Source organism: Coregonus lavaretus (genome assembly GCF_964263955.1).
Source record: "Coregonus lavaretus genome assembly, chromosome: 7".
Classification (NCBI taxonomy): Eukaryota; Metazoa; Chordata; class Actinopteri; order Salmoniformes; family Salmonidae; genus Coregonus; species Coregonus lavaretus.
Genome location: NC_139994.1, coordinates 59010860 through 59037823, shown reverse-complemented (window position 1 = coordinate 59037823; position 26964 = coordinate 59010860). Strand labels below are relative to the sequence as shown.

General features: G+C 43.4%; 2 protein-coding genes across 12 annotated transcripts in view; one reads left to right on the top strand and one right to left on the bottom strand.

The window, feature by feature from the left end:
• The window catches only part of LOC311132601 (ankyrin-2-like), a gene marked incomplete at both ends in the record, with an annotated part of 131786 nt that extends 128158 nt beyond the window's left edge, over positions 1-3628 (top strand). The window contains 4 exon segments of the mRNA XM_084165852.1: positions 2312-2500; positions 2795-2886; positions 3342-3531; positions 3533-3628. Coding sequence (XP_084021978.1) covers positions 2312-2500; positions 2795-2886; positions 3342-3531; positions 3533-3628 — 567 coding nt within the window.
• Positions 3629-7292: 3664 nt separating this feature from the next.
• LOC311132134 (calcium/calmodulin-dependent protein kinase type II delta chain-like) overlaps positions 7293-26964 on the bottom strand; it is a 107918-nt gene continuing 88246 nt past the window's right edge. For 4 of the 11 annotated variants that reach the window (XM_084165343.1, XM_084165347.1, XM_084165349.1 and 1 more), the window contains exons 14-20: positions 23692-23742; positions 17909-17953; positions 17519-17567; positions 11920-11995; positions 11722-11816; positions 11349-11585; positions 7293-8927 (exon numbers count right to left, since the gene is read on the bottom strand). In XM_084165343.1, the coding sequence (XP_084021469.1) occupies positions 11350-11585; positions 11722-11816; positions 11920-11995; positions 17519-17567; positions 17909-17953; positions 23692-23742 (552 nt within the window). In that variant the 3' untranslated portion in view covers positions 7293-8927; position 11349. The remainder of the gene's footprint in view (positions 8928-11348; positions 11586-11721; positions 11817-11919; positions 11996-17518; positions 17568-17908; positions 17954-23691; positions 23743-26964) is intronic. The other 7 variants (XM_084165352.1, XM_084165345.1, XM_084165350.1 and 4 more) reach the window with 3 other exon arrangements.

Below are 26964 nucleotides of genomic sequence, written 5' to 3'. Positions count from 1 at the left end.
TCATAGGAAATCCCAGGACATAGTGTCTATAATACTGTAATAAGCTCACATAGTTGCTGTCACAGACTCCACACAGTTGTCACTGACTAGTTGGATATTCACGTCCCACTGAGCAAACAATTTCTGTTCTTCATATAATTCATTTGGATCAGATTTTTGCTTTGGCAAACCTTATTTTCTTTATTGACATTTGAGGGAAAAAAGTATTTGATCCCCTGCTGATTTTGTATGTTTGCCCACTGACAAAGTAATGATCAGTCTATAATTTTAATGGTAGGTTTATTTGAACAGTGAGAGACAGAATAACAACAAAAAAATCCAGAAAAACGCATGTCAAAAATGTTATAAATTGATTTGCATTTTAATGAGGGAAATAAGTATTTGACCCCCTCTCAATCAGAAAGATTTCTGGCTCCCAGGTGTCTTTTATGCAGGTAACGAGCTGAGATTAGGAGCACACTCTTAAAGGGAGTGCTCCTAATCTCAGCTTGTTACCTGTATAAAAGACACCTGTCCACAGAAGCAATCAATCAATCAGATTCCAAACTCTCCACCATGGCCAAGACCAAAGAGCTCTCCAAGGATGTCAGGGACAAGATTGTAGACCTACACAAGGCTGGAATCGGCTACAAGACCATCGCCAAGCAGCTTGGTGAGAAGGTTACAACAGTTGGTGCGATTATTCGCAAATGGAAGAAACACAAAAGAACTGTCAATCTCCCTCGGCCTGGGGCTCCATGCAAGATCTCACCTTGTGGAGTTGCAATGATCATGAGAACGGTGAGGAATCAGCCCAGAACTACACGGGAGGATCTTGTCAATGATCTCAAGGTAGCTGGGACCATAGTCACCAAGAAAACAATTGGTAACACACTACGCCGTGAAGGACTGAAATCCTGCAGCGCCCGCAAGGTCCCCCTGCTCAAGAAAACACATATACAGGCCCGTCTGAAGTTTGCCAATGAACATCTGAATGATTCAGAGGAGAACTGGGTGAAAGTGTTGTGGTCAGATGAGACCAAAATTGAGCTCTTTGGCATCAACTCAACTCGCCGTGTTTGGAGGAGGAGGAATACTGCCTATGACCCCAAGAACACCATCCCCAAACGTACAAAATCCCCAAACTTACAAAAAATTGGCAAACGTACAAAATCAGCAGGGGATCAAATACTTTTTTCCCTCACTGTAGTTTTGTGTTCTATTTGTAGCCCTGGTTGTCCTGAAAATACAATGATAAAACACTTCATTGTGAGGCTAAATATAAAGGCTGGACATGCCGATAAATGAAAGTCAGATAAATGAAAAGCAGATTTTACTAAGCTAACATATAGAATTGTTTTAAGATGGTCATACCATGGATCGTTCAGCTATTTGATTTGGAATTTTAGGACCCCTTTAGGTATAAAAAAATATATAAAAAAATGATTTGATAAAATATTAAATTTGGCCTTTACTGCTATAGCCCATAGAAACACATTGAATAACACATTCATAAATGGCAAAACAGACAGTCAAAATAAAATAATGAAATCATAAGGAATAAGGTTTAGAAGTGTCTGTCCTATATCTAGTAGACATAAGAAAGCTCAGGAAATATTTTTGGTATTTTGGACACATATTTAACCTCTTATTTGTGTTGCCACAAAACTACCTCCATACTTCCATTTGTTTGTATGAGTTACCTTCAGACGAGTCCTGTGACACTTCTGAGGGTCGTAGAGCAAAACGGAGAAGACCATTTAGAGTCTTCCCTTTCCATACTGGGGTCATATTAGTTTGTAGCTTACCGACTTCAGATGAGTCCCGTGACACTTGTGGGGGTCGTAGAGTAAAACGGAGGACAACATCGTGTTTGTGAGAGTCTCCCCTTTCCATAGAGTGGTCATAACCGCTCGGACGCTGCAGACGTTTACGTGAAATTACCGGTGGTCTGACAAACACCGCTGTAGCTCGGGCACCTTCCAGGCCGACATAAATGGATGTGATGGATTTAGACGCAGCCCACCTGATATCTCTAGCTTAAACTGACGGATTTTGATGTGGATTGTTTTATTATTTTACTTAGGTAGATGCACGGGTGCATCAGTAGACTCTTAAGGAATAATTATTAAAGGTCTTATAAATTATTGATATGTACCCATTGATTCTTGAAGAATATAACTTATAAATGAGCTTAGATTAATAGTCGTAACCCATCAGAACCCAAACTATAAACTTGTTTTACTCCAATAAAGTAAATGTAAACAAACACTATTTAGCCTTGTATCCTACTCTATCAGTGACCTTTGAACCCTATGTTTGACCTCTCCAGTTGACCTTTTCGGAGCCCCTGGCCCTGGGGGCCACCACAGCCTCGGACATCAAGTCGGAGCAGGTGCAGGGCCGAAAGGTCAGCAAGTTGGTCAAGACGACGGTGGTGAGGGGCGAGAGGATGGAGAAGCAGACGGGTGACCCCTCTCTGGCCGCAGACCTCCCCTCGGCCAAAGAGGACTTTGAGAAGGTCAGTAGTTTGAGGGAGACCAGTTGTGATATAAAGCCAGGAGGGTATTTTCTACCTCAGTGGCTTGAGAAGAGCAGGTTGAGCTGGGTCAAGTGTTGTAAAGGGATACTGTGCCTGGAATATAAAGCTGAATGCTTAGAGCTTTATAACATGCCATTGAAATGGTTCTTGACTGACATGTTTGTTACTGTATGACCTGGTAAAAACCTTATTGAAGACTTAACTCAACTCTAGGACCAGACACAGGGGGTTTTGGTGTTTGAAATGTCCTTTTCCTTGTTCTGTCACATCCAGGCATTGAGTTATGCTGGAGGCTTTGGGAAAATTCAACTTCCCCATTTAGTAGAGAAAGAGGTTGTGAAGGACGACGGTTCTGTGGTCAAAAGGTTTGAGAACAGCATGGGAGTGTTCATTCATTAACCCAAGGTGTCCATGTTTGTACACTCCTGTTAGTTTTATGAGTGATTTATCTTAACCTTTTAGATTACATGCTTAGATAAAATGCTAAGATTCTGACCTGGGCACGTGCAAGGTAAGTTACCCATAAAAGGGCGTGTTTAAGATTACTCATATGGTTGCTGTTGCTAATGGTAGAGAGAAGGCTAACCTGCATGGGGTTTTTTGAGATGTGGATTAGCTAGAAAGGTCTGAGTCACTATGACCATAGTTTTGTTCAAAAGCCTGTCAACGAAGCTTTGACCAAACGTTCAGGTTCTTTTGAAATGATTGGTTAATCAAGTCTAATGACTTCTCTCTTCCATCTCCCTCCCTCCCTCCCTCCCTCCCTCCCACCCCACACCTCCTCCCTCCTTCTCTCTCTCTTTCTCTGTCCCATCTCCAGAACCCAGATGTGTAAGTCTCGTACCCAGAAGAGGACTGTGGTGAGAGATGCCCAGGGTAAGCATGTGCACCTGGAGCGGCTGGACGACACCCCAGAGACCCTGCAACCCGACGCCCTTCAGCAACACCTGCACCTGCTGCTCCAACGCTACTGCTCCAAGGAGGAGGAGGGAGGAGAGAAGGAGGAGGAGGGAGGAGAGAAGGAGGAGGAGGGAGGAGAGAAGAAGAAAGAGGGAGGAGAGAAGGAGGAGGAGGGGGAGAGAAAAAAGTAGTGATGGGCTTTTTTGATTTGCTGGCTGAGTTGTTTGTCTTCCCTTTTGGCCCCGCCCCCCATGCTATGTAAGCCTCCTATCCACGAAAAGCTTATGAAGTATTGTAAGCTAATCTCTGACACAATTCTGACCCCTCAATGACCCCTGACCTTTACTGCCCAGCGAGACTTCCCCTGCTAAAGACACTGGATTGTGTTTTTGTTCGATTTTTGTTTTTCCCTTTTGTGGCAAATAATGGAACACTTTTTATTTTGTTTTTATCCTTTTGACTTGTTTCCTGTTTGTTTTGCTCATTTTGTGACCAAAGATAGCTCCCCTTTTCTCGTCAGGTGACTTAGAATATATTTTTTGTCATTATCCTTTTGTTTGGTTCTTTTAGTTTTGGCTGCTGTGGTACAATAAAAAAACAACACAAACAAAATGCAACGAAAGGAAAAAACTACAGGAAGAGGGGGCACCTCGCACGTTCGCCTCGTGCAGAGGCCTCTGTCTGAAGGAACGATTGTAAACATTTGTAAATAGAGAAGAAACATGCTCGGACTGGGAGAAAACAAAGCAAACAGCAATTCAAAAGCATTTGTTATATTTGTCCCACGGTACCTGCTGTATACGTATGCGTACCAATCTTTTCTGAGGTCAAGGGTGAAAGGTCATAGCAGAGTTTACCCTTTTCATCTGACTATCAAGAGATTGTTACGTAGTAGTCAGTTGTCACAAAGAGTTTTGGAAAGATACTGTTAAAAGGACTTTTGAATCAGATAAGCGCAAATACGCTGTGATCTGAACCACCCTTTTACTGAAGCAAATCATCCCCATATAACCCTCCACTACAGTTCAGTTTACAAAGTTGGCTCAAGGTGGTTACGTGTGTAATGATGTGGTGTAGTTTTTTTTTATATGAGCTTTGTGAACACACGTTAAGCCCCACCCCCAGGTACCGTCTATCTCTCTGTTTCTGTCTTGTGTAGTCACACTTCCTGCTGAGCAGTGCATCAGACTGCTGCCACCTCTGTGTGTGTGTGTGCACGTATGTATGTGAGTGTGTTTGTGTGTTAGTTCATAGTATCCTCACCGACATTGCGACCTGCCATTTGCAAAAGTAGTGATCCAGAATGTTCTCTTTTCTTGTCTTTCATGTACGCGCTCTTATCTTCCATTACTGCACCTATAGGTCATAACACTAGGTACGTCTCCCCTCCTCCCCTCCCATAAGGTCTTATCTTCCATTACTGCACCTATAGGTCATAACACTAGGTACGTCTCCCCTCCTCCCCTCCCATAAGGTCTTATCTTCCATTACTGCACCTATAGGTCATAACACTAGGTACGTCTCCCCTCCTCCCCTCCCATAAGGTCTTATCTTCCATTACTGCACCTATAGGTCATTACACTAGGTACGTCTCCCCTCCTCCCCTCCCATAAGGTCTTATCTTCCATTACTGCACCTATAGGTCATAACACTAGGTACGTCTCCCCTCCTCCCCTCCCATAAGGTCTTATCTTCCATTACTGCACCTATAGGTCATAACACTAGGTACGTCTCCCCTCCTCCCCTCCCATAAGGTCTTATCTTCCATTACTGCTCCAACACTAGGTACGTCTCCCCTCCTCCCCTCCCATAAGGTCTTATCTTCCATTACTGCACCTATAGGTCATAACACTAGGTACGTCTCCCCTCCTCCCCTCCCATAAGGTCTTATCTTCCATTACTGCACCTATAGGTCATAACACTCGGTACGTCTCCCCTCCTCCCCTCCCATGAGTCACTTGTGCGTGCCATCTCACCCGTTCATTTCCCCCGATCAATGACTTTGATTAAAGGTATACTTAGCGATATGACGTAGATGCAGAAAGTAAACATAGTGGGTCAATATCCACAACAACTAAGAGCGTTGAAGCGTGAGGCTCAACTTCTCCACAGTTTTGGTCCTGTCGCTACCACGCTGTGAACAGCGTGAATCGAACCCGTGCACATGCGCAGATACTGTGTGAGAGCGAACTCTTGCATCTCGCTCATCTCAATATATCCAGTGCTGCTCATGGAAACGTAATTTCATTGGGTCTACCTTTAAGCCTGTTAAGATTGTACAAGCGAGTATAGGACAGAGAGAGAACAGTGCGCTGTAGTTGTTCTGTTTTATTTCCTGTTATTGATTAAAAAAAATCTGTTGGTGGTTTTATGGTATCCAATAAATGGTGATAAACTCAAAAGATTGGCACATCATCTTGAGTTTCTGACAGATTATTTTTGGTCTTACCGGCTTCCTGTTTGCCTGTGATGGTATCGTGGAGATGGAAGATCCTTTATGTTAAAACCATTGGCCCTTTTACATGCATTATTTCTCGCGCAGTGGAACGCTCTTGTTCTGAGGGCAGCTATGTGATTGGTTGGATGGCCAAGGGACGGAGCTTGAGCTATATGATTGGCTGGAATGGGCCAAGGGCTGGAGCTTGTGACCAGTGACAGGTGAAAATCAAATGAGAAAAGCAACGTTAGCGGAAGGTTTGTGGATGGATGAACGAATTAATCGTGTTAAACGCAGTTTGCGACATTAAGGTCCCTGGTTCGATTCCCCATGCTTCTTGTTTATTAAACTAACTTCATCTTACTTTCTAAAGTTAATTGTTCACATTTCTTACATAATCATTTATTTTGACTGGTTCAAACATCCAACTGATGGATTGGTGCCTGGGTGGCAGAGGTCGTAAAAAACACAGGTTGCCATGCAGAAGGTGCCTAATTTGAATCCCAGTGTAGTTTTTGTTTCCTTCACATTTCTTGCCTAAACGTTCTGCCCTCAGAACAAGCTCTACTGTTAAATACCATCCATGCGATATCATTGTGAATTTGGCCCCCGCAGGCTTGCAAGGCCTATTAATTTCAACTGGCATAAATGGGAGCGGAGTAAACTCTGAGCAGTCTTCTGCAGATGACATCTTTGCCCATTTTAATTTTGTTTCTATTTATTTATTGATGTCCAGTCATGCTCCTCCCCTCTTCCAGTGGGCGGAGCCATGAGTGTGTTTTATGTGTGTGTTTGTGTTGAAGATGGGAAAGGGAATTGCAATTAAAACTCTTCGACCGATAAGAAGTTGCCATTGTACACAAGGCTTCACTTGAATTCTGAAATGCTCTGGAAACCATGACTGAAACAAATGCAGAAACAAAAACAGAACTGACATGGATGTACTGTGATCTTGGGCTGGCTGGCTGAAAGCATTGTTGGTTTTATCTGTGGTACAGACTTTATCTATGTAATCTATCTAATATTACAGTTCCTCACTTTGCCAATTTACTTTGTGTGATCAAAAGTGAGAAACTAAAAAAAAACAAAAGAAACCTGTCAAAAACGTACATTTGATTTGATGAATCCGCATCTTGTTTCCATGGTGATATCCATATTACACATATAAATATCTATGAGGGCATGTATTAGTTATGAAGCTAATAAAAAAGGAGGAAAAAAACTGAATGGCTAACATGGTATAGCAGCTACAGTGTACGTGGCAGAATATTAAATTGTACATGTGTCAAATGTGTATGGTGTGGTTGTCATTTTTCCTAACCATGCTTTGAAGGATTACATTACAGCCATAAGTAAAACGAAACTTTTTTTTACAGTGATCACCTCACAAAGTTTAAGCTATGGGCAAAGTGACATGGAAATAAGAGATTTGGCAGAAATCACACATTTTATTTGATATTTCTTAAACATCTATCAGTCCTTTCTCATCATGACAACAATATACACTTTGTCCCATAGTACAGTTGAACATAACTTTTTAAAATTATTATTGTGTTGTCTCACCATCCCTGTAGGAACAATTCATAAATGGGGGAAGTAACGGTTCTTAACGCCACAGTGGATATCCTAATGGCAAACCTACCCAGTGCCTTTCATCTCAAGCGTTGTGTAACATCACTAAATATTCTAGGTTGACCTTTATTCTATTTTACTGTATCACTAATTCCCTTACATTTCCATTGGCAAAACTAACCTAAAACACACCCATTTATGAAAATATCTACCAACTAGGAAAAACTGACCAGAACAATGTGATCCCATATAACTGTCTCCCTTCTCCTCAGTATAAAACATTGTGTGTTGCAACTTGTCAAGTAGAGTAACTAACACCCAGGTGTCAGTGGTAAAAGGGGCTAGTAAAAGGCTATTTATTTTCTTTCATAGGTTCTTATGGATGGACATCGGACAGACCAAAAAAAACAGAGAACCATTCGCTATACATGACAGGGTCAATAGTTCCACCGATATGTGAGGACAGGAAGAAATGATAAACAATTAGCCTGTCAATTCCACAATATAAAAAAGAAAAAATATAACCCCCTCCCCAAAAACATACATCATGATCATCAACCTTATGAAAATATAATGATTGGACTTTAAAACAGTGTTCCATATGTCATACAATGGCTTTCAGTAATATATGTGAACATTATATCTATAGTTTACATTCTATCATTGAGAATTCTGTCACGTTGCGATGACGCAGACTCAAACACATATCATAAAACATAGGATAAAATTAGACCCTTAACATAAATTGTCAATAAAAATTCCCAGTAATCATACTTAATATTGAGCAAGTTGAGAACAACTTGAATTGTTAAAAGATTGCAAACTAAGCTCATATTTAAACAGTTTAATATTCCAGAGTTTAAGCAAAGATATAGCGATTCACGTCAATCACAAGTCTATACATCACCAAAACAAAAGCAAGCTCATGTTTGTTGTTCACTTACGTTCTTATAGATTTTTCTGCACAAAGACTGACATTTCAAAAAGGATTGACAGACTGCGATATGTTGGTTTAAGGCTAAACCTATATCACGTTAGTTATTGGGATTGATGTGTAATATTCAGATGATATGAATACCTTGTTGGCTCACCGCACGTCCCTGACACTGATCATGTTGAAACACAGAGCTATATACATTGTATATTACTGAAGATTGAATATTTTCCCATTCAAACTTAAAACAAGGAAAAAAATCAGTTATAGAATTTTTAAAAACATGTTTAGTTATAAATGTCCTGCGATGAGAGAAGAATGTGAAGAATGGAACAATGCGATAAAACAACAAACATTTTCACTCTTAAATGACATCGTCAAGATCGTTGTTTTTTCTTCTCATCTCCTGCAAGAAGAATCTTCAGTCCAGCATCGACGACATGTAAACAACACTCTGAGATGGCAGAGTTACAGCGTTGGAACGTGATTGGACGAGGACGTGAGACAGTTGGTAGGCGGGGTCCATAGGTCAGCAACAGCTGCAGGATAGGGGGTAATCTCAACTGCAACACAAAGATAATGAGAAATTGACTTATTTTACATGTAGTAATTAGTAACTTGTGTTGTATTGTAAAAATATGTGTTTGAGGCTAGAGAAAGACCAAAGCAGAAACAAAGCAGCCCAAGCTAGCTACAGTGGGGAGAACAAGTATTTGATATTTGATACACTTCTATTGGGTTCAGGTCTGGAGACTGGCTAGGCCACTCCAGGACCTTGAGATGCTTCTTACGGAGCCACTCCTTAGTTGCCCTGGCTGTGTGTTTCGGGTTGTTGTCATGCTGGAAGACCCAGCCACGACCCATCTTCAATGCTCTTACTGAGGAAGGAGGTTGTTGGCCAAGATCTCGCGATACATGGCCCCATCCATCCTCCCCTCAATACGGTGCAGTCGTCCTGTCCCCTTTGCAGAAAAGCATCCCCAAAGAATGATGTTTCCACCTCCATGCTTCACGGTTGGGATGGTGTTCTTGGGGTTGTACTCATCCTTCTTCTTCCTCCAAACACGGTGAGTGGAGTTTAGACCAAAAAGCTATATTTTTGTCTCATCAGACCACATGACCTTCTCCCATTCCTCCTCTGGATCATCCAGATGGTCATTGGCAAACTACAGACGGGCCTGGACATGCGCTGGCTTGAGCAGGGGGACCTTGCATGTGCTGCAGGATTTTAATCCATGACGGCGTAGTGTGTTACTAATGGTTTTCTTTGAGACTGTGGTCCCAGCTCTCTTCAGGTCATTGACCAGGTCCTGCCGTGTAGTTCTGGGCTGATCCCTCACCTTCTTCATGATCATTGATGCCCCACGAGGTGAGATCTTGCATGGAGCCCCAGACCGAGGGTGATTGACCGTCATCTTGAACTTCTTCCATTTTCTAATAATTACGCCAACAGTTGTTGCCTTCTCACCAAGCTGCTTGCCTATTGTCCTGTAGCCCATCCCAGCCTTGTGCAGGTCTACAATTTTATCCCTGATGTCCTTACACAGCTCTCTGGTCTTGGCCATTGTGGAGAGGTTGGAGTCTGTTTGATTGAGTGTGTGGACAGGTGTTTTTATACAGGTAACGAGTTCAAACAGGTGCAGTTAATACAGGTAATGAGTGGAGAACAGGAGGGCTTCTTAAAGAAAAACTAACAGGTCTGTGAGAGCCGGAATTCTTACTGGTTGGTAGGTGATCAAATACTTATGTCATGCAATAAAACGCAAATTAATTACTTAAAAATCATACAATGTAATTTTCTGGATTTTTGTTTTACATTCTGTCTCTCACAGTTGAAGTGTACCTATGATAAAAATTACAGACCTCTACATGCTTTGTAAGTAGGGAAACCTGCAAAATCGGCAGTGTATCAAATACTTGTTCTCCCCACTGTAGCTCCTGGATAAAGCGGGTTAGGTGGGCTAAGCTACAGTCAATTACAGTCACCAATCCGACTAGCTAAGGATGATCAGGGCTAAAGAGGAACATAGTACAGACCACACTACATACAGTAGCAGACTAGTAACTACATAGTACAGACCACACTACATACAGTAGCAGACTAGTAACTACATAGTACAGACCACACTACATACAGTAGCAGACTAGTAACTACATAGTGCAGGTGGAGCCGATACAGGACAGCTACAGGACAGCTACAGGACCGCTACAGCTACAGGACAGCTACAGCTACAGGACAGCTACAGGACAGATACAGGACAGCTACAGGACCGCTACAGCTACAGGACAGCTACAGCTACAGGACAGCTACAGCTACAGGACAGATACAGCTACAGGACAGCTACAGGACAGCTACAGCTACAGGACAGCTACAGGACAGCTACAGCTACAGGACAGATACAGCTACAGGACAGATACAGCTACAGGACAGCTACAGCTACAGGACAGCTACAGCTACAGGACAGATACAGCTACAGGACAGCTACAGGACAGCTACAGCTACAGGACAGATACAGCTACAGGACCGATACAGCTACAGGACAGCTACAGCTACAGGACAGCTACAGCTACAGGACAGCTACAGCTACAGGACAGATACAGCTACAGGACAGATACAGCTACAGGACAGCTACAGGACAGCTACAGGACAGCTACAGGACAGCTACAGCTACAGCTACAGGACAGATACAGCTACATGACAGCTACAGGACAGATACAGCTACAGGACAGATACAGGACAGATACAGCTACAGGACAGATACAGCTACAGGACAGATACAGCTACAGGACAGATACAGGACAGATACAGGACAGATACAGCTACAGGACAGATACAGATGCAGGACCGATACAGGACATGGACTGTAAGTACATCTTACTTAGCCAGGTAGGGATATCAGGGCCAAAGAAGAACCAATCTAGCTACATAGCTCCACAATGAATTCAGCCGACCAAGACAGCACTATGAGAGCACCTCTAGTCACCTTACTTGGCGGGCACAGTGGGTGAGCCGGAGCGGTGGAAGTGGATGTTCTGCCACTTGGCGTCACGGCGGTGCCAGATGCGGGTCTCCTCTGACTGCATGGTGCGTGGCATGCCGCTGGCGTCCATGTACTGGGTGAGGCGGATGTAGGCGATGCAAGCCGCGTCGTCGCCGATCAGGTGCACGTGGGGGTTGAGAAGGATGGTGTGGACGGGCCCTTGCTTGCTCCTGGACAGAGCTGGGGGGAGACAGAGGGAAATTGATCAAATTAGTACACAATCATGGTAATTAATGCTTCTACAGCCATTGGTTTTTATATGGCTATGTGTCAATCTTTACTGCTACAAGTGCATAATGGAATGCAGGTGCTTTACCGTTCTCAAAGTAGAACTTGTGGAAGTCGGTTCCCTCCACTAGGTTTCCCAAGGCCTCTGGTTCAAAGGATGTCAGGCCGGGATCACAGATTTTCCTGTAGGACAGAAGAAGGGGAACACAAAACGATGTAGATCGGAAGGCATATGTTTTTATTTTTTATTTTTTATGGTGCAGTGTTAAAATCCCAAATCACTAACGTGTAGGCTTCAAAGTCTCCATTGTTGATGGCCTCAATCAGCTGCTCAGTCACTTTGATGATCTCCTGCTTACGAGCTGACAGGGAGAGTAAGAGACAGAGAGGAAAGAGAGACCTTTTCACAAGTTGGTTCCACAACCATAGGTGATTAGACTAAGACACCTCTTATGTGTTGAGTCATCTAGTGAGTGAGTGAGTCTCCGTAGAGAAGTTGAGGGATTTACATGAACCCAAGTAGTGGTAACAATGCAGTCCAAAACACAGGCACAAGGTTCAGGGGCCAAGGGGTGTATTCATTACGGCAATTCTGTTGCAAAATGTTTACTCCAAACTAAAAACGTTTAGCAACGAAAACTAGAGTTTCTATTGGACAAATTCAGGTGGGTCCCTCCCCATTTCGTTCCGTTTGCTCTTGTTTGGTTCTTAAACAGTAAACGGTTTCCGTTGCAAGACATAATGAATACACCACGGGTTCACCACTTCCACACACACACACACACACACACACACGGGAGAATCAGTGTGTTTCACCATCATTACCACAGATAACACAGACAACATGATTTCATTACCTCGCAAATTACGCAGGCAAGCTAAGAGATAATGAATGTAAAGAAAAACAAAGGTTTTGTGGTTTTAGCAAATCTCTTATTGTGCTCAACAACATGAATTTGAGGTAGATGTCAAATGGAATGGTAGTGAGACTGACCCATAGAAAACACGCATCAAAACTTTTTCTCCTTTTAGGGACTAAGAGAAACGCTATTAGCTCTTTACCTTCGACACTTTGGTCCCCTCTGACACTGTCAATCGACGTGACTGACAGAACACAAAGGATGCAAATAAGAAACATTTTCCCCTCAGTTCTCAGAAGATTGTTCACCAGTGGCAGCAAAATACTCCAATGGAGGCTCCACAGATATTGACCGAGTGAAAGACCAACAACACTCCAGCTGTGTCATACATTAGCCATCAGTGATTAGCTACTAGTCTGGCAGCTAGTCTGATACAGCTGAAAAAAATAGGGTCAGTTTACTCAACGAGTTCTTCGACATTTTGCTGTCGCACAGTCCAACATGTACAAACCCGCCGACGGATCACTGACAGACCTTGCTCTCTAGCAGTCTGTTTGCTAAGAAGAAACAATGCACCTCCAAATAGTTGACAGTGTACTATGTCCCCCTGACAACCCTCAACAGCACACGGCGGGAAAACAAAGCTATTTTTCGCTGTTTGTTATTATCGAAACGTAGAAAAGTAGATCAATGGCACTTAGAAATGAGACTGAAAACACAACGTTGCCTTTCGTTTGCTATGAGGTACTATATACTGAGCTGCACAGTAATAAAATGACAAACTGAGCCTTGGTTCTGACAGGCATCTCTGACAGACAGAGAAGCTGAGTGCAGAGCTTTCTTTCAGTCTAGAGACTCTCTCTCACTCTGACCGTCTGCCTCTCTGTCGGAGCCTGGAAGGTTCATCTGGGGATACACACACACACACACACACACACACACACACACACACACACACACACACACTATAGCAGGGAAGGAGAGTGTCTGAATAGGCCAGATCACTCAGCACTTCTCCACCAAACGCAATCCACTTATCAAATGTGATGTCAATGTAGAGACATTAACGGTCAACGAAACCATCCCGTTCCTGGGAAGTCTTCCGTGCTGCCTGTGCAAAGAACAACCTTTATCAAAACTAGTCCTTAAAGTATACTCTGAATCTCCTTTAGACTGTTCACAGTCAACCCTGGCGATGACGACTATCTGTCTCACCCTCTCCGTACGCATCAACACAGCGGTAATACCTTTTAAGCCCAACTTAGGTGTAATACATTGCTAATACATTGACAAAGACTGTTATGAGGAGACAGACGGTGGTGATTAGCTCAGTCCTCTGGTAACCCCTGGTTAGACTGACTACAGCCATGGAGATCCAATGGCAGACCATGACCTCCAGAGGGCAGCAGAGTTCACACATAAGGGACGCCTGTACAGGAGACCGGGTGCTGCTTTGCTCCACGCCGAAGCAGAGTGTACTGTTATACCTGGGCCAACCTACGGAGGTGCAACCTCAGTAAGACAAGGGCTACTTTTCAGTAGCTTTCTTTCACAGGGTTCCATGTCAAACACTAAGAGATTTGTACGCCTTTGTTTAGTCTTTGGTATGGAGTCCCAGGTACAATGTGTGGCCCCCCGTGTAGCTCAGTTGGTAGAGCACGGCGCTTGCAACGCCAGGGTTGTGGGTTCGTTTCCCACGGGGGGCCAGTATGAAAAGAAATGTATGCACTCACTAACTGTAAGTCGCTCTGGATAAGAGCGTCTGCTAAATGACTCAAATGTAAATGAGAGAACTATTTGCATTTATATTCACTCACCGGGTGCACCAAATGATCCTAAAAGTCATATCCTAAACAAATGTGGACTTCCAATTATGCATATCTGATAGCGGCCAAGAGGATATGAAGGGAGGGTCTGATGTCAGGGGTAGAGGGCTTTGTTCTGGTTGTGCCCTCTCCCCCCACTCTGCTCTGGGTGAACTTATACTGCATGTCGCTGGGGCTCAGACCAGGCTGGGGCCTCTGAGTGTGGGTGGGGCCACAGTGGGCAGCAGGGTGCACAGCGAGTAAGACCACAAAGGAGGTGGTGAAGAGGAGGAGCAGGTAACAGGTGACCAGGGTCCTCAGAACATAGAGGCACAACTCCTCCCTACCTGGGCCAAACACTGGGAGAATACCAGCAGGAGGAGGAGGAAGATGAGGAGGAGTAGTATGAGCCTGTGTGCCCCTGCCAGAAGCGAGGGGAACTTGGGGAGGAGGGACGGGAGACTAGAATAAAGGGTGGATGGGTGACGAGGAACATTGGTATGAGAGATGGGTGGATGGATGGATGGATGGAAAACAAAAGAGTGAAGAAGTGGAGAAAATAAAAGAATGAAGAGTAACGTCTGTTCTCATTGGAAACAAAACGCTGTTGAGGAAATGCATAGAAAATGTCAGAAAAATTATAATCATATATATATATATATATATATATGATGGGATGGTTGTAGAGGCCTCCTCTTTCTGGCAAGTGTTGATGTCACAGGGCGAGTGACACTTGGGGACTGATAGGGTCCTGTGTGTTGGGTTGGTGCTTCAGAATGTGTTGTGGCCAGAAATATGTTTTTGTTTATTTGGAACATGAAAAGGGGCGAGACGATGATGCCCGCCCCCCCCCCCCCCAAAGAAAATCCACCACATCCTACAGTCTTCAACTCCTACACACAACGTGATGAAATGCCTTCATCTTTCAAACAAAGCAACTGCCAAAGAAAACAAAGTGAATATGAAATTGACGAGCCTCTAGCTGCAAATAAACATGAGAAACACCCACACACACGTTTAGTAGAGCGACCATTACAGAAATCCACGACCCGTCAGTAATCATCCGTCAGGAATTGCAAACATGGACACAAAGCGACACTGACATGCTAGGAAACCCGTGTAGCTCAGTTGGTAGAGCAATGGCGTTTGCAACGCCAGGGTTGTGGGTTCGTTTCCCACGGGGGGCCAGTATGAAAAAAATATATATATGTATGAACTCACTAACTGTAAGTCGCTCTGGATAAGAGCGTCTGCTAAATGACTAAAATGTAAATGTAAAAATGAAACACCATTTCCTTTCCACGCAATGCCGCCGTAGCACTTTAGATAGGGGTACTAGGACCTCCTGGGTTTTGTGACAAAGAGACAATTGTTCAAAGCAGGTAGCTCATGAGATTGCCTAACTAAATGTCATCCTACTCTCTCAGATTGTCAAAGAGCCTTTTAAAGGTCTAGAAGGGGGAGATTCATTCTGGCGATTAGGGTCATTGTCACACTACCCAGATTGCATTATGAGGTAAAACCTTCAATTTGAAGAGGGAGGTGAACAAATTACTATCTGTAATGGTAGAGCGGGCACACACACGCACACGCACACTGTTCTGGCTCAGCGGACCATCAGAGCAGCAGCGAGATGGGAAATCATGCGTAGCAGCAGAGCCTGATTCAGCTGCCTAAACGACCCACTGAAGACCAGGGTTTCTCAAACCTCTCCTCGGGGACCCCCAGCCGTTCCATGTATTTGAACTATTCCACAGCTAGCACACCTGATTCAAATGGTCAACTAATCACCAAGCCCTTGACTAGGTAAATCAGGTGAGTTAGTTCAGGCCTACAACAAAATGGGGAAACGTCTGGGGGTCCCTGAGGACAGGTTTGAGAACCACTACTGTATACACCAAATGTGTCCAACTCATTCCACGGAGGGCCGAGTGTCTTTGGGTTTTCTCTCCTCCCTTGTACTTGATTGATGAATTAAAGTCACTGATTAGTAAAGAACTCCCCTCACCTGGTTGTCTAGGTCTTAATTGAAAGGAAAAACCAAAAACCCACAGACACTAGGCCCTCCATGGAATGAGATTGACACCGCTGGTATAAACTTACAGTGTAGGCTGCTGAGGAGAGGACGGCTCATAATATTGGCTGGAACAGAGCGAATGGAATGGCATCAAACACATGGAAACCATTACCACGAGCCCATCCTCCCCAATTAAGGATCCACCAACCTCCTGTGGTTCCAAATCACTAATGAGTCACTAATGAGCCCATCAGAGTGGGTGTTAAATGCACCACTGACTCAAAGTAGGGCCACTATTCAGCCATTAACATTGGTCTTAAACAAATACAGTGAAAACAGATGGACTAGGTTACATCAATAGAAGTAGCTCAAAGGAAATGTATGCAGGGTTAGATAGAGGTCACATCACAACGCAGGACGGTGTTCAGTCACAGAACTGACAATGTAACAAGTAAAGAATAAGAGTTTAAATGTAATGATGTGGATGGACATAACATTCAACCTTTGGAGGATGGCAGTGCATGTCTAAGGGATGAGATCAGAAGATTAAAAGAATTTATTTAAATGAAAAAGCCAAATGAATGGATGCCTGGATAAACAAACGCATATCTGATGAATTCATGCAAGACAAACTAAAATGGTACAAAGAAAATAGGCATTTTAACAGCCAACATATTCATGCAAAATCAGTAGGACAACAACACATGCAATACATGGAGCCCTAATGCTGAAGAATCATGAGTACACTACATGCTAAGTTAGGGGCAGCAGGCACACCAGGAACAGGCTACCCCTGTGCATTCCCTTTCACTTGAGCAGAGAGCTAACACAGTGCTACTAGCCTAATATAGGTGGCTAACCCTTCATGCTAACGCAGAGTGGTGCTAGGGGCAGAGTGGTGCAAGGGGCAGAGTGGTGCAAGGGGCAGAGTGGTGCAAGGGGCAGAGTGGTGCAAGGGGCAGAGTGGTGCAAGGGGCAGAGTGGTGCTAGGGGCAGAGTGGTGCTAGGGGCAGAGTGGTGCTAGGGGCAGAGTGGTGCAAGGGGCAGAGTGGTGCTAGGGCCAGAGTGGTGCTAGGGCCAGAGTGGTGCTAGGGCCAGAGTGGTTCTAGGGGCAGAGTGGTGCTAAGGTCAGAGTGGTGCTAGGGGCAGAGTGGTGCTAGGGTCAGAGTGGTGCTAGGGGCAGAGTGGTTTGTGTGCTCCTACCTTTCACGTCCTCATCTTCCATGGTGGTGTTAGCACTCTCACTGGACTCCTGTTGGACAAGAACAAACAGAGAGCAACAATGAACACCTGCCGGCTGTGGAGACTGGATTAAGCGTGAGCACAGGATAAGTGATGTACTGTCAGATGGGGGATTTTTCTTTTTTCTTTGTAGACGTGACCGGCGGTCCGTATTGACCTCGTTCTGGGTCCGAATCCGGACTGCGGTCCGCCAGTTGAGTATGGGAGATCTAGGGCTTAATTAAGGCACCATGCATATCAACATAAGGCTTAGTAAATAACACTAACTAGAAAGCTTATCACTGCTAACTACAGCACAATTTTAGCAAAAACCTCTACACTCGAAAAACTATGGTTCTATTTAATCACTACCTTGTTTCCATCAGTTGGGTTGTGGAGAACAGTGGTTTGAGGCTCCTGATTCATGGATAGGAGGAGGAGGAGGAGGAGGAGGAAAGTGAAGAAGAAAGGGGTTCAATATACAGGAAATTGTTGTGGTAAACAGTTGCCCAGATGATCAATTCCCATGGGACACATTTCAAGTATTTGTTGTAAGAAAAAGAGATTGTTGAGTAGTCAACGTGGTGCCCTAAGACATTAGAAGAAGAAACAGCCAAGCAACAGCCAAGACATGACGGGAGGTGTGCAGCAGTAGCAGCATGTTAGTCACCAGGCTCTTCCTGGACATACAGCCAAGGCATGCAGTTCACCTTCAGTCCTTACTCCAGGCAAGTTGTGTGTGTAATGCATGGTGTATGAACATCAACCCGGCTATGGCAGGCCCTATTTCTCACATCTAAGAATACATAACCACATCACTCTAGAATACATAACCACATCACTCTAGAATACATAACCACATCACTCTAGAATACATAACCACATCACTCTAGAATACATAACCACATCACTCTAGAATACATAACCACATCACTCTAGAATACATAACCACATCACTCTAGAATACATAACCACATCACTCTAGAATACATAACCACATCACTCTAGAATACATAACCACATCACTCTAGAATACATAACCACATCACTCTAGAATACATAACCACATCACTCTAGAATACATAACCACATCACTCTAGAATACATAACCACATCACTCTAGAACAGGGATGGGTAAACGGACCCCCTTTTGAAGGCCCACGGATATCAAATTAAATATATATATATATATACTGTGTACATACAGTACCAGTCAAAAGTTTGGACACACCTACTCATTCAAGGGTTTTTCTTTATTTTTACTATTTTCTACATTGTAGAATAATAGTGAAGACATCAAAACTATGAAATAACACATGGAATCATGTAGTAACCAAAAAAGTGTTAAACAAAACAAAAACATATATACATACATATATATACACATATATATATATATATACATATATATATATACATATATATATATATATATATATATATATATATATATATATATATATATATATATATATATATATATATATATATATATATATATATATTTGAGATTCTTCAAAGTAACCACCCTTTGCCTTGATGACAGCTTTGCACACTCTTGGCATTCTCTCAACCAGTTTCATGAGGTAGTCACCTGGAATGCATTTCAATTAACAGGCCTTGTTAAAAGTTAATTTGTGGAATTTCTTTCCTTCTTAATGCGTTTGAGCCAATCAGTTGTGTTGTGACAAGGTAGGGTTGGTATACAGAAGATAACCCTATTTGGTAAAAGACCATGTCCATATTATGGCAAGAACAGCTCAAATAAGCAAAGAGAAAAGACAGTCCATCATTACTTTAAGACATGAAGGTCAGTCAATCCGGAAAATTTCAAGTGCAGTCGCAAAAACCATCAAGCGCTATGATGAAACTGGCTCTCATGAGGACCGACACAGGAATGGAAGACCCAGAGTTACCTCTGCTGCAGAGGATAAGTTCATTAGAGTTACCAGCCTCAGAAATTGCAGCCCAAATAAATGCTTCACAGAGTTCAAGCAACAGACACCTCTCAACATCAACTGTTCAGAGGAGACTGCGCGAATCAGGCCTTCATGGTTCGAATTGCTGAAAAGAAACCACTACTAAAGGACACCAATAAGAAGAAGAGACTTGCTTGGGCACAGTGACGATTTTAGCATGTCAATCTTGGTGGGGCAAAACATAAATAAAAGTGGGATGCATGCCAGCAAAGCCACTCCACAACACAACACTAAACAATACATTCATTACACTATAACGGTGACAAACGGTGCCCACACACTGTTAGGGCCTACATAAAGCTGTCCCAACAGCACACTCCCAACAGCAGTCCCACTCCCAACACCTTACTACTGCTACACCTGGCTATCAGCTGAGCCTTGTCTGGCAGCGAAACAGTTCATTCAGCCTCATTTACTGCCTTTAAAAAAAAAACATAGCTGATATGGCTGACTTGCTTAAACAAATGTGCTTTCTACTGACAATTGAGATGTACAAACTATGGCATAAGGGGATGATGAGCAGATAAGAGGCAATCCGTACATTTCGATTAAGACATTAATGAGCGAGCTAGGACGGACGTAGTCAATATAACTATTTGCTCAGCACTTTTGAAATGTACAGCGACAGAATTCAGCACATAGGCTATTCTTACAGTGTTCTCTCTGTACACCAAGTCAGAACTGTAGGATAAATAAAGGGGGCACATAAGCCGACAATGAACGCTCTTACAATATTCGATGATTACATTTCTCTAAAACAGGTTATAGGCTACTTGTGCACCACCAAGTCAGAACAGTAGGCGAAATTAAGAGGGGAAAATATACCAAATTATTAGGGTGAGGCACATGGGCTACTAACAGCTTACTACACAACACACTTAGTATTACTTTCTTAGCTACAGTATACATACAGTGGGGAGAACAAGTATGTGATACACTGCCGATTTTGCAGGTTTTCCTACTTACAAAGCATGTAGAGGTCTGTAATTTTTATCATATGTACACTTCAACTGTGAGAGACGGAATCTAAAACAAAAATCCAGAAAATCACATTGTAGGATGTTTAAGTAATTAATTTGCATTTTATTGCATGACATAAGTATTTTATTTTGTCATCAAACTTTGTCATCAAAGTCTGGCATTCTCTGGATTTATGGTGCTTTCAAGACAACTGGGATCTCAGAAAAAACAAGGTTGAATCATGACGACGTCAGTGATCTTCAGGTCGTAGCTCTAGAAAGAGGACAGATTTCCGGATTTACAATTCCAAGTTGGATGACCGTTCAAAACGTATTTTCCCAGTCGGAGCTCGTTTTTCCCGAGTTCCCAGTTGTCTTGAACTCACTGAAGTCAGATTCTGCAGTTCCAAGTTAACAGTTGTTTTGAGCGCGGCACAAATCATGCTTCATTGACAGCATGGCCAATGTTGAATGTTTATCATTTTAAGCTTGGAAAAGAGACCCTTAATCCCAGACTTGGGACCACACAGCCACTCCACTGAATAGCAGGCTAATGATTGCTGTGCAGTGCTTGCAGTTTAGCCACTTATTCCTTCCAAACCCCTCGTTGTTGAATTTACGATTTCCAACTTGTTGTGCAATGTTTATGTCCAATGGCCGATGAGCACCGATAAATTGTATCTATAATTTCTCTTCATTATTTATCTTCATATGACAAGGATTAAAAAATATTTGCCAGTAGATTGTCGACTTGATTCATGATGATGACTGCTAGCTAAGATTTTGAAAGTATGATGTTGACATGATCAGTCCAATCAAAGCTACTGTTGATATCACGTGATTTGACGTCATTTTGTCTGTGGCCAATGACCTTGAGCCTTCTTGGATGGGCACTTCTAATGTAACTCTATGGCAGCACCCAAGGGGCTTGAATTTATCGAGCTCTAGCCTTACACTTGGCGGTGACGTAGTGTCCCCATGAGTGACAGAACACTGAGCCAATCATGGTGCAACTAGAGAACATTACCAACACCTACGCTCCGTATTTTCCACTGGCTGCCCCACCACCACAGAAAGCACTGAGCTAGGCTGAAACACCTGCATTTTGGAGCTGCCTTACTCAATAAAGCAAAAAAAGAGACCATGTTTGTATGCGGCTTTATTAAATAACTCAATTATTATGTTATCTTTTTTACATTGTTTGCAAACTAATATGTGACACGTATTAATGCCAAAATATCATGCAAAACAGGCAAGCCTATTTCTTTGGTTCCAACCGCCGTGTCTTTGTGAGACACAGAGTAGGTGAACGGATGATCTCCGCATGTGTGGTTCCCACCGTGAAGCATGGAGGAGGAGGTGTGATGGTGTGGGGGTGCTTTGCTGGTGACACCGTCTGTGATTTATTTAGAATTCAAGGCACACTTAACCAGCATGGCTACCACAGCATTCTGCAGCGATACGCCATCCCATCTGGTTTGCGCTTAGTGGGACTATAATTTGTTTTTCAACAGGACAATGACCCAAAACACACCTCCTGGCTGTGTAAGGGCTATTTGACCAAGAAGGAGAGTGATGGAGTGCTGCATCATATGACCTGGCCTCCTCAATCACCCAACCTCAACCCAATTGAGATGGTTTGGGATGAGTTGGACCGCAGAGTGAAGGAAAAGCAGCCAACAAGTGCTCAGCATATGTGGGAACTCCTTCAAGACTGGTGGAAAAGCAGAATGCCAAGAGTGTGCAAAGCTGTCATCAAGGCAAAGGGTGGCTACTTTGAAGAATCTCAAATATAAAATATATTTTGATTTGTTTAACACTTTTTTGGTTACTACATGATTCCATATGTGTTATTTCATAGTTTTGATGTCTTCACTATTATTCTACAATGTAGAAAATAGTAATAAATAAAGAAAAACCCTTGAATAACTAGGTGTGTCCAAACTTTTGACAGGTACTGTATATATATATATATATATATATATATATATATATATATATATATATATATATATATATATATATATATATATATATATATTTTGTAACTCAGTCAGGTCTCAACTTCCTGTTGCGAGTTAGAATAGTAGAATACAAAAGGTGCAATTTCGAAATTTGGTTGTGCAGCAGCAGTTTCTCTTATGTCAGTCACTGATAGTCACTCAATTAGCCCATGTCAGCTAAAATGTTTTAGATTGGTAAATTAGCATAGCGGCAAGCTATCTAAACTTAGAAATCATGGTCGAATTACCAGCCAAAGGGCCCCCATTGATTTAGTTAGTCAGTCTCACTCAGATATAATATAACAACTGCAAAATCTTATTTCTTCCCCATGGCAAAATGTGTAGAATTGCAAAAAAATTACTCTAAACGGAAAAAAAAAGTATCTCCGCTGTCAAGAGGGGGGCTGCTAAAATGTTTTGCTTGCTGGGTAAGTCTGTGAGCAGAGATCCGCTGGGCGGTGCCAATGGGTGGGCTACCTGTCATAAGGCATGCCATCGCACAGCCATGTTGAAGCTCATGTGTGGTGGCAGGGTGACACGGGTGGCACTATCAGAGCAATCTGCCTTAGGATACGTTTCACTGTGAGTGTGTGAGTGAGTGTGTGAGTGAGTGAGTGTGTGAGTGAGTATGTGAGTGAGTTAGCGTGTGAGTGAGCGTGTGAAAGTCTATTTTAGAATGCACGCACAACCAGCATGTCTCATTGGTTTCCTTGGTAACATGGGGAAAGAATCAGTGGATTAACAGTAAAGACAAGATGCCCGGGGTGTACAGTTCTTCACACACACAGAAACATGCAATGGCGAACTAGGGGCCATCCCAAACAAAAAACACACAAAGTTCAAGAGCACATACCAACTGCAATGTCTACTGACCACAGTATGAGGAAATGCCCGTGTATGATAAAAATAACATGTGTTAGCCTATAAAGAAAACTAAAATACAATAAGAGGCATCACTGGTAGCAAAACAAGGAGACACCTTGTTAGAGTGAGCAGCCCAAGCATGAAGGATGACAGACAGACAAACTGACAGGCAGGCAGACAGGCGTGCAGAAAGACAGACAGACAAACTGACAGGCAAGCAGGCAGGCATGCAGAAAGACAGACAGACAGACAAACTGACAGGCAGGCAGGCAGGCAGGCGTGCAGAAAGACAGACAGACAGACAGACAAACTGACAGGCAGGCAGGCAGGCGTGCAGAAAGACAGAGTACCAGAGTGGGGGGCTCTTTGGGGCTGGTGACTACATTGGTCTTGTTGTTGATCTATAAAGTGAGTGGACAGAGAGAGACAGAACAAAGATCTATTTCAGGAACGAGGACTAATGCTCCAGACAGGGAGAGAGACAGGAGAACTACATCAGCATAGAGAGATTTGTCAGGAACACAGGGCTGCAGGAGAGAAAATGCTAAGAGTCTAACGTCTCGCCTGCATGTCTACGGGTGTTAACATCAAATTACTCTGAAGGGTAGAAAGTTAAGTGAGACAAAATAAGTTCATTAGACATCTGTTAGTTCCAAGCCTGTAGCGATACATTATTATTCTGGAGGATTATGTAAAATGAAAAAAGCATGCAAAGGAGTTCCTCGCTGAAACAGAACTTGAAACATTAACGGTCAGAAACTTAAAAACCCATTTTGAAAGCGACTAGCTGTTCCGCTCGACCGTTTGCAGGTTTTTCAGGAAGAGAAAACAGCCTAATTGCGGCTATTAATGCAGTTTGTAGAGGCCTTGAATCTAATGAATTAGTGCTATTGTGACTACTAGAGAGGAGAAGTAAAAAGCCAGAAGTAATGCAATTATCCAATCCTGTTCGAATACACAAGACAAAACGATGTCGTGACATCCCAATAGTTTTCTGTTTTACCGTTAACATGAACATCATCGTCTGCATCGGAGCACATTGTCATTGGAAGCACATCAGGGGAAACATGAATATAAAAGAGCGTTGTACAATTCCTTTATGAACTGCATGCCCTGATTAAGTAGCGCCGCCATTGGGCATCCCACCGATGTAAAACCTGGTAATATGGGCCAACTGGAATGCACGTGATTGTAGGACTAGGTTCTCTACAGGGAGATATGGGAAGCTAGTCATCCAACTGGAACTACACATCAAGAGGCTTCTACAATTGGTTGCTCATTAAACCAAGATACTAGACAACTGTCCTAGGCCAGGCTTCTACAAATGGCCAATCAAACCCACCCTGAATCTATCCAACAGACTAGGGTGTTCTAAAATCAACCACAACTGGCAACCCATGGTGGTTGCCAGGTTGGATAAAAGTAGACGGGCATACCAGAATCATTGGCATTGGCTCTGGCTTGGTTTCAGACTTCCGTTTCTGCATCGACCCATCAGAACACATAAGAGAACAAGACAAACTTGGTCCAATATCACAATATCTCAACCCCCAAAACACATACAATATCTCAACCCCCAAAACATATACAATATCTCAACCCCCAAAACACATAGTGTCAAGACCCTAGAGACTTACAGTATGCGCTTTGAGAAAGGGTATTTTATAACAAACAACGCAATTGTAATCATTATACACTGCTCAAAAAAATAAAGGGAACACCTAAAATAACACATCCTAGATCTGAATGAATGAAATAATCTTATTAAATACTTTTTTCTTTACATAGTTGAATGTGCTGACAACAAAATCACACAAAAATTATCAATGGAAATCAAATTTATCAACCCATGGAGGTCTGGATTTGGAGTCACCCTCAAAATTAAAGTGGAAAACCACACTACAGGCTGATCCAACTTTGATGTAATGTCCTTAAAACAAGTCAAAATGAGGCTCAGTAGTGTGTGTGGCCTCCACGTGCCTGTATGACCTCCCTACAACGCCTGGGCATGCTCCTGATGAGGTGGCAGATGGTCTCTTGAGGGATCTCCTCCCAGACCTGGACTAAAGCATCCGCCAACTCCTGGACAGTCTGTGGTGCAACGTGGCGTTGGTGGATGGAGCGAGACATGATGTCCCAGATGTGCTCAATTGGATTCAGGTCTGGGGAACGGGCGGGCCAGTCCATAGCATCAATGCCTTCCTCTTGCAGGAACTGCTGACACACTCCAGCCACTTGAGGTCTAGCATTGTCTTGCATTAGGAGGAACCCAGGGCCAACCGCACCAGCATATGGTCTCACAAGGGGTCTGAGGATCTCATCTCGGTAACTAATGGCAGTCAGGCTACCTCTGGCGAGCACATGGAGGGCTGTGTGGCCCCCCAAAGAAATGCCACCCCACACCATGACTGACCCACGCCAAACCGGTCATGCTGGAGGATGTTGCAGGCAGCAGAACATTCTCCACTGCGTCTCCAGACTCTGTCACGTCGGTCACGTGCTCAGTGTGAACCTGCTTTCATCTGTGAAGAGCACAGGGCGCCAGTGGCGAATTTGCCAATCTTGGTGTTCTCTGGCAAATGCCAAACGTCCTGCACGGTGTTGGGCTGTAAGCACAACCCCCACCTGTGGACGTCGGGCCCTCATACCACCCTCATGGAGTCTGTTTCTGACCGTTTGAGCAGACATGCACATTTGTGGCCTGCTGGAGGTCATTTTGCAGGGCTCTGGCAGTGCTCCTCCTGCTCCTCCTTGCACAAAGGCGGAGGTAGCAGTCCTGCTGCTGGGTTGTTGCCCTCCTACGGCCTCCTCCACGTCTCCTGATGTACTGGCCTGTCTCCTGGTAGCGCCTCCATGCTCTGGACACTACGCTGACAGACACAGCAAACCTTCTTGCCACAGCTCGCATTGATGTGCCATCCTGGATGAGCTGCACTACCTGAGCCACTTGTGTGGGTTGTAGACTCCGTCTCATGCTACCACTAGAGTGAATGCACCGCCAGCATTCAAAAGTGACCAAAACATCAGCCAGGAAGCATAGGAACTAAGAAGTGGTCTGTGGTCACCAACTGCAAAACCAGTCCTTTATTGGGGGTGTCTTGCTAATTGCCTATAATTTCCACCTGTTGTCTATTCCATTTGCACAACAGCATGTGAAATTTTTTGTCAATCAGTGTTGCTTCCTAAGTGGACAGTTTGATTTCACAGAAGTGTGATTGACTTGGAGTTACATTGTGTTGTTTAAGTGTTCCCTTAATTTTTTTGAGCAGTGTATATTCAGCATGCATGGAAACCAAAATTGATGGTAGGACTAAAAATGGCTTCCATTTCTCCAGTCCATTAGATAATCTACTCTACAATACAGGTTCGTAGGCAATGACATTTAAAAGGGAAACCTGCTGGACTCCTGCGCTAAACCTGAAATAATCATTCAAATGCCGCACGCTATGCTTTCAAAACACGGCGATGACTCACACGGCTGCAGATTTAAAAGGTAGTTTTTGAAAAATGTACCAGGTATAAATGCTAAACCTCCTACAGCTGTTTAAACGGCTAGCCATGAATACCTTGGATACCTCAGTGTTTTTTTCAGATCACGTGTCAAGTGCCAAGTACTGCACCTG